Source organism: Peromyscus maniculatus, chromosome 5 (genome assembly GCF_049852395.1).
Source record: "Peromyscus maniculatus bairdii isolate BWxNUB_F1_BW_parent chromosome 5, HU_Pman_BW_mat_3.1, whole genome shotgun sequence".
Lineage (NCBI taxonomy): Eukaryota > Metazoa > Chordata > Mammalia > Rodentia > Cricetidae > Peromyscus > Peromyscus maniculatus.
In genome coordinates, this window is record NC_134856.1 from 19,948,105 (window position 1) to 19,966,097 (window position 17,993).

Consider the following 17,993-nt stretch of genomic DNA (forward strand, 5'->3'; position numbering starts at 1 on the left):
CAGCTGCCTACCCTGAAACCTAATTCATACACTAGTCTACATCAAATTAAGCCAAGAACAATCTAAGAAGACAGCTCCCATGACCTAGGCAAAATATGTCTTCAGACTTCATATACCACTCCTTCTACCTAGAATGTTCTTCACCCAAATGTCTCCCTTCTTCCAACTCCAGTCCCACCCTCTGGCATTTCTACCTCCTCTGTGACCTCAGTTCTCCATCTGTCACATGACTTTCCTCTTTGCCTAGTTCTTCATTTCTCAATAACGTATTGGCTATGGATGGCAGGGTCCTCGGTGCTGCAAACTCGGGGTGCTTGGGAAATGCTAGTCAAACAAAGATGGGCCCCAAACTGGCCCTTAGGCCTCATAATCCCCCCTGTGCTAAGGCAGCCTTGGACACAGAGCTGAGTCCACAGGGTTGGTCCACCCAACTCCTCTCCTCATGGGCCCCCAGATCCCGTCCATGTTACAGTACAAGATCCCAAGCTTAGAGCTGCTAGAGGAACCTGTTTTCACTCCCATCACTTGCTCACAGGCTGGTTTCTTTTGAGCATGGCTGCATTTGACCTGAGCCCCTGCACAAGGATAGTTCTTACACTAGATTTGCCAGGGAGATGCAGCCTGTCTCCTGACTTACAGCAGCAGCAAAGGATAAGGGCTGCTTTCCAAGCATGCGGGTGGACCACAGGGCCAACAGAGGAGCAGGCAGACAGAAGGAAGCAGTGCTGGGAAAACAGACCCGCCAGCGGCAGAAGAGGAGGGGAGGTCAACGTACTCGCCCATGTAGCCCTTAGAGGTGGAGTGGAAGGACGCGAGCTCCACGTTGCTGGAGTACTCCTGCCCCATCTGGTAGAGCACTTTCTTAAAGGAATGGAATCTACAGTCAGGAGAGTACACGTTGTCCTGATACACCTGCAGGGGAAACATGACAGTTGCAATGAGTTCTCCTGGAAGCTATGAACAAGTAAAGGCTGTGGCTGAGAGTAGCCAAGGGTCCACACCCAAGAGGGGTGCACAGGGTGAACCTGTCATGTGTAGGTACAACGTGAATAAGTACAGGTCATCAGATGTGGGTCACAAAGCCCAGCCTTGATCAAACCAACCAGCCCAGCTTTATTTCCACAGAGAAGCCAGAATGTGCCTGAAGGAACCTTTCAGAACAAGCAAGGGAAAAGCCTCGGACTGGATGCTTCAGCTGAAGACAGTTTAGGAGCTTCCCTGACATCTCCCACACTTCCCCTACCCAATCTCTAGGCTGCCTGTTTAAGGCATTGGGCCAGTGATGACACCAGGGGCTCCCATCCGCCCAAGCAAACTCTTCTCCTACAGCATAGTTCACTCCTCTAGTGACAGAAACAGTGTCAGCTGCCTCCTGCCTCTGCTTTCTCTCTTTTAGGGGTTAACGCCATCGGGTGTCCTTCATGCCACTTACGAGGTTTGGAATCATTTGTCTCTGCCTCTGTTCTTTTTGCCAGAGCAGAACCCACACTCAGTTTGTTCTTCCCTTTCTCTAGATCTAGCACTCACAGCCTACATGGACCACCCTGCCTGTTCCATCATCAGGGAAATCAGCTTTCTGGACCAGTGGGTAGTTAGTACACTGTCATAAGGAACCCCCAGGTCTCTCTGCGGCCTCTTTTTCTTTAGAAATTAAGGTTTTTAGGTCCATGATTAATTATGGCAATTTAAATGTGGTAATAGAGCGGAATGCTTAAGAAGAAAAGAAAGCAGTATTCTAGAAACTACGGCTAACCAGAAAACACGTAGCGATGAAGGTAAAGTGGCAATGGAATACGATGGATCCTCAGTTCCTTTCTTCCAAAGCAGACAAAGAACGGGCAAGCCTAGGCCTCACGATTACAGACCTGAGATCCTCACAGGCTCGGAGAGTAAATGAGATAACGATGAGAACTACAAAGCTGCACCTTCAGAGTGGCGTCAGCCATTGCTGACACAGGGCAGCTACACCCCACTCTTAGGTAGGAGCCCATGGATTTCCCTCAGGGACGGCCCTCCCTAGCTTTCTGGGTGGAAGTTAGCGAAGGGCAGAACAGACAAACTTGCACCTTGCCTGGGCCTGGTCAATTTGCATGTTACAACGCCAGGCTATAGTGATTGGTTCAATAATTGTGGCTCAAGCTGAACCAATCAGGTGTAAACTTGATGGAACTACAGGGATGAAAAGCTGCTTTCTAGGCTGGGAAGATAATCAGTCTGTGCATGAGGTTGACATACAGAGATGAAAGGAGAAGGATTTGGAAGACATAGTTTGCCATATATCTGTGACCCTCATCATCATCATCGTCACCCTCCTCCTCTTCCTCCTCCTCCCAGTTTAAAGTGATTTAAAGCTGACACCTGTAATGTCAACACTGGGAGACTAAAGCAGGAGGGTTGCTGTGAGTTTAAAGCCAGCCTGGCCTATACAGTGAGTTCTAGGGTAGCCTGGGTTACATAACAAAGCCTCAGTCTCCCTTTCTCTACATATATGGAGAATGTATGTGTGTGTGTGTGTGTGTGTGTGTGTGTGTGTGTGTACACTACAACTAGAATCCAAGCCAACAGAGAGATAATTTTAGTCCCAAATTCATAGGTTAAGAATGAACATCCTCACCTTTGCTTACCCAGAATCACTCTGCCTAGAAAGTTCTCTCTGGCTATAGGATAATCAGACCTGGGTCCCTCCCCTATAAGAGAAGGCTTGCCCCCTCCCTCTCTGAGCTTGCCCACCCATCTCTGGGACTGCTCTTACCTCATCAGCCAGGAGGAAAAGCTTCTCTTCCCAGGCAAAGTGAATCACATCTTCTATGCACTTTCTGCTTTGTACCTGGCCTACAAAATCCCCAAAAAAACCAACATGTAGGTTGTAATGCTACTCAAGTTGTCCCCAAGTAATGCTCCCACCCAAATCACTTGGGTGCTCTGAGTTCCCTGAAGAGCCCAGGAGACCACCCTCCTAGATTTTCTGTGTAACACCTAACTTGTTCATTATTCTGACGACTGAGGTATGCACACGTGTGCATGATGTTTGCCTGTTCTGGAGGACAGAAGGGCATGAGCATGTCATAGTGAACAGGAAAATAAAATTGAAGGCGTTAATTTCGTCAGCTACCCCCAACTCCTATACTATGCACCAGCGGCAAGTAACGCAGAAGACTGTGCTGGTTGATATGGTAACTGAGCTGGAGGTACTGAGAAGAACTGTGGGTGTCTTCCCAGAAAGGCAGGTGCACACGCCCACAAGGAAGCGCCAGGCTTGTCCCAGCTCAGCTCGTCATTTACCCTCAGCGCTGGCAAGTGTTCAAAGCAGTACTTGCAGAATACCAAATGAACGAGCCAGGCTGGTGTCTCCTGTCAGCTGCTACTGCAGAGAGAACTGGCACCATCAGGGACCCTGAGAGCGAGCACCCTGCAGTGCTCCTTGTCTCCTTCAGGACGTGCCTCAGCACCAGCAGGGAAGACACCCACCACTCACGGCGGAGAATGGGTCAAACAGCAAGACGGCTGAGTCAGCAGCCCACAGGCACACCACAGGAGCAGGGAGCCAAGGGTAAGAAGACGGAAGTGGAGCCCTCCCTGTAGTTCCTCCTGCTCTGAGTGGGACACCAGGGCCTTCTGGTGTGCTCAGTCAGGCCTGCTGACTTCTGTACCGTGTGTCCAGCATATTTATTTATGTTGTGTTATACATAGATGCACAAATATAAACATATATACATGTATTATTTCTGCACGTATAGCCATCTTAATGCAGAGAAGCATGTAGACTGTTTTCGTTTGGCTAAGAAGAAAAAAAAATGTCATATACTTATCTATGGAATGATATGAAAAATGTCTATAAAAGTATAGAAATGTATCTTATGATTCAGCCAGGATTTCTACCTTCCTCTACTTAAGAATGAGCCGACTTCTTTAGTAAGGGACTGACTTTTCTTTGGCCACAGAGTGCCAGCCAGGCTTCATAGGAAGGAAGCTCAGGGCTCTGGGACTCGGCAGAGTGGCAGGTCCTGGTTGCCATATGTTAGCAGCATTGCTCTCATAGATGGGCCTGGCCTCTCTGGGTAGAGCCTGCCTGCAAACCCTCTGTGAGTCTCGTCCTCTCCTAACTACATCCTATTGGAACACCAGCAGAGATGTGAGCACTGGAATATACTAAACCATGTTCACAGACTGCTAAGGGGGACACAAGGAGAAACTGAAGGACCAGAGTCTTGAAAGGGCTTCAGCCTGGTGGAGGAAATGAGGTCGGATGGATGCAAAAATGCCACTGATATACACGACGCACACTTGAAGATAAAGACAAGCTTATGTTTAGCCAGGGCCTGGGATTCAGCAATCACTTAGGGCACAGCCACGAAACACCGAAGAGACAAACATGAACAGCTGTGGAGAATACGAGAAAGTCTAGATGACTTTATAGGGGCCGGCTATGCCTGGCTTGGGGTGACACAAGACACAGCTTTGATGCATCACACCAGAAGATGGCCTAAGGAATTCCCCACAAACTGACAGGGGCATCGGTGATTTTACCTCCTCATGCCTGTAGCATACCACGGCTGTCTTGTGGAGACCCCCACCCCCACCCAGCAGGAGATAAAGGAATGGTGCCGGCCTAGACACACACCTCTAATCCAAGCCCTGGGTATGCCGAAGCAGGAGGGTTGGGAGCTCTAGGCCAGCCTATCTAGGAGGGAATAAATAAAAGAGCTGTCTTATCAAAGTCCTAGTGATTTGACTGGTTCTGAGATGGGCCAGTACGCAGGACTCAGTGAAATCACAGGAAAAGATGGACTCTAAGGTTTCATCTGGTGAGCAAGGGATGGAGTTGCTGAAGGCCCTCCAAGGACAGATTCGCGAAAGGAGTCCAACTCAGTCGATGACAGCAGAGCTGAGATGTGACCTGAGATCGCTTCCCCAGTAGTGCTGATTCAGGTGCCACTTTACGACCAGACTTCAAGCCCCACCACAGGGCCTTTCCGTCTGGAGCTGGTTTTTCTCTTGAAAGCCAAAGCACCCTGGCTTAACCTCTCAGGCTACTTTGACAGCTTTTAGCCAAGCTGGTTATGATATGTGGTTGGGAAGCGTCCACTCCTACCACCCCTCTCCTAGCAGCTGACTGACTTCCAAACATTAAAACCCCAGGGAACAAGGGCAGATGGCGCCTGCTCATAAGTCACTCTTCTTAAGAATTACTTATAAGGCTGGGTGTGGTGGCGCATGTCTTCAATCCCAGTACTTGGGAGGAAAAGGCAGGCAGATCTCTGTGAGTTTGAGGCCAGCCTGGTCTACAGAGCGAGTTCCAGGACAGCAGAGGCTACAGAGTGAGACCCTGTCTCAAACAAACAAAGGAGAGAGATAGAGAGAGAGAGAGAGAGAGAGAGAGAGAGAGAGAGAGAGAGAGAGAATTACTTATAATACACATTCACAGGATTCCTTTACTTAGAATAGGCAAGTCTTTGGTGGAGGTATGTTCTCCCAGGCAGGGAGGTACAAAGATTTACATAAATACCAGAGCAGAAAACCCTGACCCAAAAGACAGGCCAACGGCATATGCCCATCATCCCAGCACTCAGAGGCTGAAGGAGGGGGGCGACTGCTGTGACTCTGAGGCCCGCCTGGATGACAAAGCACATGCTAGACCAGCTAGGAATACACTGTCTCCAAAGACACAGACATAAGAGGACTGACTCAGGAGCCGACTCAGCAGACAAACCTGCTGTTCCACGTGTGGCCCTGGGACCAGCACAAGCGTCATCTTGGACTGGGTGGACCTGCCAGCTCTCCAGCCCTACCCCAGTCATTAAAACAGTGGTGAGCAGAGTCCACATTCTGCACTTTAACAAGCTAGACATTTAGGAACCAGTGTCCTAAGGAAGTAGTTCTCATCAGCATTAAGAACATGGACGTTTGGACTGGCCTGGGAGGCTTGCAAAGCTCGCTTTGTGATATTGATCTACAGCCTAATTGAGAACAGAGTTCTGTGTCACTTCCCTGACTGCACACGGGTAGAAGAGACTCTTCACCCCTCCTACAAGGCACGGGAGCATCCAAACCAGTGTCTGCACCAGGTGCACCTTTGCTGCGTCCAGGAATTAAAGTGGCTGCTTTCAGCTGATTGAAGCAACATTTCACGTTTTAGAGAAGCAGATTCCACCATCAACTCGGATGTATTTTGGCCCCAATCCAACTTAGCTCAACAAAGGAGAAGGGAGTTCCTGTCCTCTCATCCAGATAGCCCTGGAGACACATGAGCCAGCAGCTTGGGAGCGAAAACAGGCAGAACTGTATACTTTCTTTTTTTTTTTTCCTAAGAAAAACATGCAGAATTTGGGGTGCTTTTCAACGTCTAGAAACAGGCTTATTATTTCTTTTGTTTGTTTTTAATACGGCATTTTCTTCTCAAGGAACCAGCCAAACTCCACGCACTGGCGTTCTGAAGCCAGTTGAGAAAAACAAAAGGAAGTAAACATAAAATGCACCCCCGGCTGGATGGTGACAGTGTGTGTGGATTACCTGAGGAGGGGAGTCTTTACAAATGGAGGTAAAATAGGAAAAAGAACAGGTCCTGTTGGTAAGACAACCCTAAAAAACCGCCTGCTCCTCATCTCCCGAGGTGGCCTGAGGCGAGTTTCACAGCTGTGAGCAAACGTGGGGTGAATTGGGAAACTGGGACAGAGAGAACCTTGTGTCACTTAATTCTTTCGGAGTCATGCATCCGGCATACCAGCCCCTCCACGTCCCCGAGAAAGTGGCAAGAGAGTGAAATGCAGACCTGTGGGGTTCCCGGGGTTGATAATGCAGAGAACTTTGGGGTCACAGTGGTCTTTGGCTTGCCGCACTGCCCGCCGGAGCTCGTCCACATTCAAGGCCCAGCAGTTCTCCTCGTCTAGGTAGTAGTTCACCTGGACGGCATCCAGCTCGGAGATGACCGCAGAGTACAGAGGGTACTGTGGGATGGGGATCATCACGCCTGTCCGCGACTTGCCACCCCCGGAGACCAGGAGCTTCAGGATCGTCTGCAACACAAAGTAACATCTACAGGGTCCCTGCTGCTGCTCCTCATCCTTCAAGAGGCCATGAGCAGACAAGCCTGAGGAGGCCCAGTCCCAGCTCTCCACCCGACTGCCTGCTTCTAGTGTGGTGGCGTGGCATCAAGTTTGCATCACTTCCCTGTTTCCTCAGCTGGAACATGAGGGGTGCTGTAGGCAATGCAAAACACAAAGTGTCTTCAAGTTCTCGACATATGAATGGCATGGAGTAAAGGACTGGACACTTGATAGGTATGGAGCAACAGATGCATAATAACAGCACTTGGGTGGCTGAGGCAGGACCAGCTTGAGTTTGAGGCCAGCCTGGGCTACACTGTGAGATCCTATTCCCAAAGACCTAACCAACCAACCACTTTCTAAAACAGTATCCCAGCCGGTCTTGCCCTAGTTCTGACCTCACCCCGATATTCTCATTTGAACTCCACTTTATCAACAATCATCAGCTGCCCACACATGGCTGGATGGACTTCTAAATAGGAGAGTGTTGAAACGGTATCACCAGCTACCAGGTGGCACTTTCACCTGTTTTCACGCTAAGCAAGGCGCATATTTATAGACACCCTAAGAAAACACGGGCATCCAGTGAGGTGTTGGGGAAAGTGGCAATAGTTCACTGAATTAGTAAGCCAAAATCTTCTGCAGGAAGACCTTCTATCTCACACGTGGCCACAGGGTCCACCTCAGGATCAATTCCTTGCTGCAAGAATCCCACCAGACTGGAAAGCATGATGATATTTACTGGCTCTGGGCCTACTTCCTCATGGGATCAATGCTTCTACTTACAGGCTCTGGGAAACAAACACTCAACATCAAAACAAGAGCCTGTAAGGTCAGGAGACCAAGAGCCCCGATAAGATGGAAAAGATAATCACAACAGCTCAAGTCGGGAGAATACGTGAGTTAATGGCACTTAGTACAGAGCCGGAGCCAGAGAGAAACACGCCGAAAGTGGATGGAGGGCCAGGGTGAGTGCAGCTAAATGGTACAGCACTTGCCTAGCACACTGAGGGCCAGATTTGATCCTCAGCACTGAAGAAATAACAGGACAAGCCAACAACAAAACCCCAGGAGGCCACGAGCCCTCTCCCCAAGCCTAGAATTCTAGACTTCAGCCACATAACCACTGATTCCAGTCCACCTGCCATCATGGACTCCTCAGCCATGTGACCACTGATTCCAGTCCACCTGCCATCATGGACTCTTCAGTCATGTGACCACTGATTCCAGTCCACCTGCCATCATGGACTCTTCAGCCACGTAACCATTGATTCCAGTCCACCTGCCCTTGTGTCATCATTGACTCATCAGCCACGTAACCACTGATTCCAGTCCACATAGCCCATGCCATTGCTGACTGGCTGCTAGCCTGGGCTAGCTCTTCTCTCACCTCTTATGGGCTCCTTCATTTCAGGTTCCTTAGCTCCTTCTGCCCAGGCCCGAGTTGAACTGACTATGGATTGACTCATGTGGCCTCCCTCCCTTTACTCAAGTGCCAAAGGTTCTCTATTCTTCTCGGGATGACCTAAATCCTCAGCATGGCTTCCAGGACCCTACAGAACTTCGCCATTACTTGTTTCCCTGGTCCTATTTCTGGTAACTATCCCTCACCGTGTGAGCTCACCCACCTTGAATTCATTTCTGAAACAGTAAGCCTCTTTCCAGATCAAGATCTTTTCATACAATGATCTTCAGCTTAGAAAACTCCCCTGTCTCCCACCTCCCCAAGCATTCCTGCATCTTTTAGACTTTTCCAGAGGAGCCTTACAGCCCCTGCTGCAACCAGTACAGCACTTGCCTTTCTCTTCACTACAGAACAGAAAACTCATGAGCTGACCTTTATGTATATGGTGTTAATGTTAGAATGTCACAGAACATTGGCATGTTGGCAGAGGCCAAGTGGTGAACCTGGTTCCCTAAGATCTCCCCAGCACCTCGCACAATGCCTAGCAGAGGAGGAACACCAGTAGTGCTGACAACAGAGAGGCCGAGCGAGGGGCACCCTCAAGCTTCCTATAGCTCCCTACCAGTCAGACCTGCCGGTGGATCCCTGCAGGGCAATTGAAACTGCAGTTGTTCCAGGGTCATGAAACTATCAGGCACCAGAAGCTACTGGGACAGGGGTACCAGCGGATGACCCACTCTGCCCACCCAGTCTTTCTCCTGGCCAGCTAGTTCAAACAGTCCTAACTTGCAAGGCTGCTCTTCACACGAGTGAACTCTGGGATAAGAATGGACCATCTTTGCACATACAGAAATACCGTCGCTAGCTCCAGTGGTCAGGTAAATGTTGTCTGGGTCTGCAGGCACACCATCTCTCCTGGTGATAAAGGCTGCCACATCTTCCCGGATACAGTTCACACCCTGGCTGGCACTGTAAGATCCTGTGAGACAAAAAAAGCAAGATAATGATTAGAGGCAAGATGTCTCATTCAACAAAGTGGGTATGACATCCATGTAATTAACTAGGAATAAAGATGGCTGTGGACACTAAGTAGGGCCTCTTTCCTGCTGCTCTGGGCTCTGGAACTGTGGCAAGCTGCTTACCTATTTATTTGGGCTCATCCATCCATCCACCCAACTCTCCACCCAATGTTTACTGAGCATCTATTATACGGTAAGCCCTGGCTTCTAATGTCTCAAGTAGTGCCCATACCTGAGATACAGAGATGATTTATGACACCAGTACCCATTAGATCTGGGGTTTCTATGCTTTAGTTAGTTCCTTACACATGGTTTTACAGAACTTGAGAGAATGGGTTAACACTAGTACTCCAAAATAGCTCAGGACTCTTAAGTGGCACCAATACAGATCCTAGAGACTGATCCTCGAGTATCTGGTCACCACTGGCCCCTCCACACCACACTTCTGCTTAGAAGTCGCTCCCCTGAGTGAGTGCTCATCTACTCTTTAGTTTATAACCTGGCACATCACCATTGCCAGATTCCCTGGCCACCCTGAATAACCTAGTCCTTTCCCTGGATCACACTGTCCTGCACCTCAAGGTCTTTACCCAGGCTGCGCCCACCTGGAAGGCATCTGCAAATTCTCTTCTTCTCAACCTCCTCTTGAGCTTGAATGTCACCCTGTCCCCTTGTTTTCTTTCTGGTGTTTTGAGACGGGGTCTCTACATCTAGCCCAGGCTGGCCTGGAAGTCACCATGTAAACCACACTGGACTGTCTGCCTCTGCCTCCTGAGCATTGAGATTTAAGGTGTGTACCATCACACCAAGCTCCAATCTGTTTTCTTAAACTCTTCCTCTACATTTGGACCCCTTGATCCTATAGCTTTACGTCCCTTCTCCAATAAGTCATGAAAGCTGGGAATGACATATAAAATTCATAGTAATTATTTTCTTAAGAATTACATATGTGTGTGTGTATCCATGTGTGGGTATATGCATGTGAGTGCAGGTGCCTGCTGAAGCCGGAATCGCTGGACACTCCTCTACCCCCGGAGCAAGAGTTAAAGGCAGCTTTGAGCAGCCTTGACATGGGTGCTGGGAACTGAACTCCAGTCCTCTGCAAACACAGTACTTAATGTAACATGCTCTTAACGGCTAAGCCGCCTCTCCTGGCCTGACTATCGTCAGTGTCTGCTTCTCTCAAAAGTGGCAGTACCTCCATGAGCACAGAAACTATTCACCCCAATCACCTGTGTCCCTCAGTGTGAGGAATAGCACCTGGTACATGCTATGTGCCCAGAGTCAGGCTAGACAGAGCTCACAGCTCCCACCTCCTCCTGGGTAGTTAGCATCCAGGACACAACCTAAGGACTGAACTACCTGTCAGATGGACAATAAAGAAAGCACTAGCAAGAAACAATTTGTTTTTTTTTTTTTTTTTTTGGACAGGGTGTCTCTACTTAGCTCTGGTTGATCTCAAATTGATCTGCCTGACTCTGCCTCATGACTACTGGAATTAAAGGGCACGTCACCACGCCCTACCAAGTAAGAAATGATTTTAAAGGTCATGAGAAAAACATGGGTGAACTTTAAGACTTCATGCACAGGGCCTAGAAAAACAGCTCAGCAGTGAGGAGGACCAGCTGTCCTTGCAGAGGACCCAGATTCAATCCTCAGCACCCATGCGGTGGCTCACTGCCTCCTGTAACTGCAGTTCCAGGGGATTCAACACCCCTTCTGGCCCCGTGGGCACTGCACACACCCGGGGCACACACAGAGAGAGAAGCAGGCATAAACACATACATTTTAAACATTTCAAAACGGACTGGAGAGGTGACTCGGTGGTTAAAAACACTGACTGCTCTTCCAGAGGACCTGGGTTCAACTCCCAGCACCCACATGGTGGCTCACAACCATCTATAACTCCAAGTTCCAGGAGACCCAATGCCCTCTCCTACCTCCACAGACACAAGACTTGCAAATGGTGCACAGACATGCGTGCAGGCAAAATGCCCATATGCAAAATACAAAACAAAAATGTTTGAAATTAGAAAACTTCATGTACATATTTAGTAATTCATACTCCAGTCAGCACGCTCCTAGGACACTGACACACTCCACTTCCTTTTACTTCTATAGTAGGTAGCAGTTTGGGCTGCCGAAGGCTCAGCCGGCCAACGTGACACCTCCCATCGTGTTACCCTTGTAACCACACTAACTGTTCCTTGCAGTGGGCAGGACCTGGCTACCTCTCTCCATCTAATAAGAGGCTCTAGCAGACACATCAGTCTTTCTGACAAGTCCCGGAGATGGAGACAAAATCCTTCCTAGTTGAAAGATGAGAAGGACGGCCCAGAATGCATTTCCCTCATCTGTGTTCATGAGTTCCTGGGACAGAGCCCAGTGTAGGCCACAAACCCCTTATGGTCTACTGGTGTCTCGCTATAACACCCCAAGACAACCCTTCCATAGACATAGCCTCTCACCTACCCCCTAGCTCTAGCTGACAGACAAGGAGGGACAAAACTCAGATAAGGTTTAGTGGGTGGAGCAAAGGCCCATTCCCTACCCCTCACATTAGACACACTTAAAGCAAACTCTCCTTCCCCTTCTCCTGCCTCTCCGGTGGAACTTCTGGAGATCTCAGGGCCATCGGGTCTCTGAGAAATACATTTGTCCTCCGTGCTGGGCAGAGAGTACAGGACAAGAAATGCTTCTGCACCACATGATTTAGACCTCAGGTGGGCAGGCAGGGAAGCAGGGGGCACTGGCTGTTCCTAAGGGAGATACCACAGTGCCCAAACCGAGAGTGCTGATAGGGTCACCATGGCCAGCAGGTAAGCACAGAGCCCGTAAGAGACAGAGCAGAAAAGGGGGAGGAGACTGGGGAGGGAGGCAGAGACCAAGGGGCTGTTCCCTGACTGAGCAATTCAGAAAAATATCTGTCTCGCTCTTGATTCTAGGTCTCAGAACATTAGGGCACATTTCCTAAGAAAGCTTTAAGAACAACTAGAATTTTGATTGAGACATGCTGTGCAGGCACTGGGAAAAGTGTGTGTGGGGGGGATACACACAGGAAAGAAAATGAGATGAGAACAAAGAGCTAGGGGCCAAGCGGCGGACTCTAAGCAGGGTAGGGAGGGAGAATATCATTTTCACATCTACAGAGGTCAAAGTCAGAGCCTCCTCGCATGGAGCCAGAGGGCACCTGCTTCTGTCAGGAGGCAGACTGCTGGGCCTGGGCCTGGACTCTCCACAAAGGGGAACAGAGGCAGGCTGGAAGGGATTCAACAGAGTGGGAGGGGTAACCGGGACACTTAAACAGAAGAAAGCCAAACAAAGCGGCGCAGAAGGGACCTGGATGCTTCCAGTCCTCAGAAAGCGGCAGCCATTTCTCAGACAATGCCACAGACACAAGAAGCTTGAGCAAGGCTGGGAACTTCCCTTTTATTTAGCCTCCAGCTGGTCACCGAACTAAATAAATCTCTGCCAGCCTAACAAACCCAAATCCAGAGGAATGGAGGTACCCGTACTTGAGTATCCGACCCACCAGAAGATGGCATGTATACCGCTGACTTAGTAAATTAGAGGGAGGAAGAGCAGGCACATCTGCACACTCTGCACATCAGCCACATCTGCACACACTCTGCACATCAGCACTGTCCACACACACAGCACAGCCACCTCATAGCCCTTTGCTTGGTGATGGGCCCAGACCCCTCCTGGGACCCACATTCATTTCACATCCTTGAGGACCTTGCAAGTTGGGTCTCACCCAGGCTGTTTCCACCACAGGCCTGCAGGATCCTCCGGGCTCTCTTCTTCGCATCTTCTGGGAAGCTGGGGCTGCTTAGCAGGTTTGGATAGGTGCAGAGGGCCATCACCTAAAGAAACAGGGTATAGCTGAGCTTATAACATGGTACCCCAAGCCCAGAGGGCACTGGGCAAGGTACAATGAGAAGACCACAACTCCAAACACCACGCCGCAGCACGCCTTTCCACCAGAGCCAAGGCTGTGGGAGCTGAGGGTAGCAAACAGGAAGATGCTGGCTCTCTGCAGCAGCAGCAGAGATTCTGATGGCCAAGGCACCACTCCCCAGGCTTGGCCCAAGGATGAGGTGCCAGAAGAGGAGCCACGGCAGAGTGTGGGAGTGCTACACAACCCTGGCCTCCACTCATCCATGAAGAACACTGGACCCAAACATCCAGGATCATAAGAACTAGAAGGTCTCCTGGGTAAGGGGCCAGGCCTCTGTAGGCGGCAAAACCTTGCTGACAGGAAGAAAGCTGTAACCCCCCTGCAGACACACAGCCTGAAGTCCTTTTCAGCCTGTTCTTCCTCTAGACTAATCTTCAGATCCGAAAGCCGGAAAGGCTTTTTCCTCCCTGTAACATAAAATCACCCTAAACACACAGACTGAGAGGATTAACCAAGGCCGTGTGTGACAAGGTGCCAGTGAAGCCCAGCACACCTGCCTAAAGCTGGCAGCTGAGAAACCAAGCCAGGCTCACTACAGGGGAGAACAGGGCAAAGCTCTGATACCAGTCAGGTGACCAACCCGCTTCTTGGCTTTTCTTCCTCTGGATAATGAGCAATAGTCTAGCCTACCCGTCTCCCAGGGGCATCATGAAGACCAGAGGAGGCAGACAAAGTGGCTGACGCCATGCAAGACAACTTAGGACAACTGGGGTCCAGGATTGGGTTGGCTTTGGGGATGAGTTTGAGAGCCGGGAAAGGTAAGTACTGTTGGGAACCTACTCACAACCTGAGACCAGGTCCACATCTGGAACCTCTGCTGACAATCTAGGATTGTCGGCCTTCCTCCTGCTTCTGCTCTGACAGAGCTACTGCTTGCCTCCCCACTTCCGCATCCTGGGCCCTAATCCACTCATATCCACAGTCCTATGAAGGTCAGCAGTAACGGTGGCAGGGCACTCCTCGGCCCAGGACGAGCTGTATGCTCTCCTCTGTTTACAGGGGCTGTGGCTGAGGCCTTCTAGTCCCCACAGGACAAAGCTAGGGGACCCCACTCTGTGCCACTTCTGAAGGCAGTAGGGAAAAGGGAAAGTTAATTACCTGCCCTGCCTGTACCTTAACCACACACAGTACTCCAAAACAGCCCCAATCCTTCTCCAGGAAAAAGCTTTCCATAGCTAGGTCTCCTACTCCTGATCAGGGTGCCCGGTGGCATTTTCCTACCATGCTTTCCCTCTTTCTAGCCTGTTGATCCGGCACCGTTAGCTCATGCAACATTTTGTCACTGATGCTCAGACATAAATACTGAAACCCGCCATCACCTAGAACCCTTACGAGGGAGAGGAGCTAGACTGCAGGCGACTGAGAGCGGGAAGCAGTAACAGCTATAGCCCAAACTCTCTGCTGGGCTGGAGGAAGACCTCCATCTGCCCTCCAAGGCACCCTGATGATTTCCACTTGCACAAGGCCAGGCAGCACTCAAACCCAGGGGCTCCCTTTGGGCTGTATTTTCACCATGGCATTACCCCACCCCCACCTGAGCACCGAAGAAGAGCCTTCCTGGAAGCTTCCTACCCCAGACCACCCCAAATGGGTTAAGGCATTTTTTGATACCCTTGGAAGGAGATTGCTGAGAAAAATAGGGGACATAGGAGCCTGAAAGGGCTGCTACTTCTGTGGCACATCCCTCAGGGATTCTAGTGTTTTGCTGTACTGGCCCCTCCCAGGTTCTAGTTTAGGGCTCCAGGAGGCCTGTTCCCCAGGGCTGGCTCACCTGGCGAAGGAAGGTGATTGGCTGCTGGCCCATAGCATGGGCATCCCCAATGTTGGCTCGGATTACCTCAGTGAATGGTTTTTTGATACCCTGCAGAGAGAAGGTGGCAGGTGGTTATTTAACAACTCTTAGACCCCACATTCCCGAGGCCAAGTTGTAGAATTACCACAAGATATTAATAAGCAATCCTATTTTGAGCCCCACCAAATGTCAAGCAGTGTTAACTAAGCCTGTGACATGCCCGGTCCCATTTAATCTTCACAACCATTTCCATGAGGCAGAGCTAGCAGCAACCCATTCCACAATGAGAAAACTGAGGTTCCAAAAGACAAACAAACTCGCTGTCACACAAGTGATAAACACAAGCATTAGGATTAGAACTCTGGAAGCCAGGCCCCAGGATGCTCTGCTCTATCGCCTGCCTGCCCGCCCCCTCCCCTTCCCCCGCCCCCTCCCCCCGGCCCCCCGCGCCCCCCCTCTGCCCCCCCGCTCTGGACAAACTAGAAGAGCTGTTAGGTGGCTGGTGCATCCTGAGGCAGCTCCACAGCCTGTCACCCCACCGAGATGTCCAAAAAAAGTGGCAGAGGCCAGCAGCAAAACATGACAAATGCCAGGGAGGGAGAGCCTCGATGTCCCTGTCCCCTGTGAGACACTGAGTTCATGGGCCTGGGAATTAGGTCCTGGCCTTGTTCTCTCGCAACCCTGGTTTTGCAGAATGGCTAGTTTCCTTTTCTTTCTTTTTTAGCAGAAAGGATAAAAGACAATGAAGTGAGCACTAGACTGGAACCACAGAGGGACTAACTCGGAGGCAGAAGCAGACCTCTGAGTTCGAGGCCAGCCTGGGCTACAGAGTGAGTTCCAGGACAGCCAGGGCTACACAGAGAAACCCTGTCAAAACAAAACAACAAAAACAAAGAGAGATTGGATGACACGAGGGAGGAAGTCAGTGACAGACACCTGAGCTGCTACCAAGGTAAAATGGATCACGGAGATGTGGAAATGTGGGATTCTACACAGCTCCCCAATAAATCCAGATTTAGCTTCTGGAGGAATAGACTAGACAGGTTCAAAGACCTCCCTGGGTGACTGAAAAGATGATCAGGAGCGAACAGCAGCTTACACAGCTGTCCAGGAAGGAGGCTGGAGTGTCACCGGAGGAGGAAGGGATAAGGGTGGGAGGCCTGGCAGCCTCCCCGCTTCCAGTGGTGCTTTCCAGACACAACACTTACAGATCCACTTCTACGGCTTTGACCCTGGTGAAGCCGTGTGTGTGTGTGTGTGTGTGTGTGTGTGTGTGTGTGTGTGTGTGTGTGTGTACAAGTGTATCTGTGTGTCTGCACATGTGTGTGCATGCATGCAAACCACGCTTGAGCATGGGCAAACGGAGAGGCCAGAGGGGCATTTTAGCTTTTCTCCACATCTCTCCACCTTGCTGCCCCGAGACAGTGTGTCTCACTGCCCCTGGAAGTCGCTGTTTTTGGGCCAGGCTCACAGCCAGCCAGTCCTGGCACTCTGTTCCCACCAGCACTGGGGTTTCAGGTACAGGTGGGACCAGGCCTGGCTTTTTGCCTGGGCACTGGGGATTTGAACTCAGGCTCATGCTTACATAATGGGCACTCACTCAGTCTTCTCTTTGGCCCTCTCCACCATGCTTTCTTTTACGATCAGTAATGTACCCCTCAACTAAAATAAACAAATACAAGGAGAGTGGGCTCCAGAAACTAAAGCAGCTGCCAAGTAGGTTTTTTCCTGAACCTCGTTTCTAGCCCTTATTTACAAGGCATAGTAGGTGAGTAAAGAAGCCTAGAAAGGGCCTCCGCGCTTCACAAACAGGGCCCGAGTCTCTGAAAGGTGTGTCTGGGGGACAGGGGACCCTGCAACGCCTTGTGTCCTATCTTTTGAGCTAGTCGGAAATGGCCAAGGTGGAGTGTCCCCCCCCTGTAGATGTAACCAACCGTCTTATTAAATAAGAAACACAGAAACAATGTAAAAGAGAAAGCCTAGAAGTCAGAGCTCAGAGCTAAAATCTCACCCTTCCTCCTGCTGTCCCAGCTTCGCGAAAAGAGCCCTACTTCCTGTCGGTTCGTATTTTTAAAGTATGTTGTTCTGCCTTCTCATTGGTTGTAAACCCAAACACATGACTGCCTCGTCACTGTCTGAATGTACAGCCCCCTAGGTCTTAAAGGCATATGTCTCCAATGCTGGCTGTATCCCTGAACACACAGAGATCTTATGGGATTAAAGGCGTGTGCCGCCACCGCCACACTCTTGCTATGGCTCTAATAGCTCTGACCCTGAACACACAGATATCTATGGGATTAAAGGCGTGTGCCACCACCGCCACACTCTTGCTATGGCTCTAATAGCTCTGACTCCCAGACAACTTTATTTATTAACATACAATCATGAGAAGGCAGAACAACATACTTTAAAAATACGAACCGACAGGAAGTAGGGCTCTTTTCGCGAAGCTGGGACAGCAGGAGGAAGGGTGAGATTTTAGCTCTGAGCTCTGACTTCTAGGCTTTCTCTTTTACATTGTTTCTGTGTTTCTTATTTAATAAGACGGTTGGTTACATCTACACCCCCCCTCCACCCCCGGCAGTCAAACATCTCTAGACCAAGGCAGGTAATGGCAGCATGTGTTGCACCAGGCTGGGTCGGGGTGAGAGCAGGAGATGGGCACGTAAACTGCAAGGCTCGCCCTACAGGTGGGAGCCAAGAAGGCTGGAGGGGCTATGAAAAGGCTACCTAAGTCACTACGTACAAAAGGCAGGCTCCCCACCCCACCCCA

The 17,993-nt window shown here is 50.2% G+C and overlaps 1 protein-coding gene across 4 annotated transcripts in view; it reads right to left on the minus strand.

The window, feature by feature from the left end:
* Gpt2 (glutamic--pyruvic transaminase 2) overlaps nt 1-17,993 on the minus strand; it is a 43,802-nt gene that overhangs the window by 17,095 nt on the left and 8,714 nt on the right. For all 4 annotated transcript variants that reach the window (XM_076571794.1, XM_006971756.4, XM_076571793.1 and 1 more), the window contains exons 3-8: nt 15,200-15,289; nt 13,225-13,333; nt 9,297-9,427; nt 6,770-7,013; nt 2,753-2,832; nt 776-912 (exon numbers count right to left, since the gene is read on the minus strand). In XM_076571794.1, the coding sequence (XP_076427909.1) occupies nt 776-912; nt 2,753-2,832; nt 6,770-7,013; nt 9,297-9,427; nt 13,225-13,333; nt 15,200-15,289 (791 nt within the window). The remainder of the gene's footprint in view (nt 1-775; nt 913-2,752; nt 2,833-6,769; nt 7,014-9,296; nt 9,428-13,224; nt 13,334-15,199; nt 15,290-17,993) is intronic.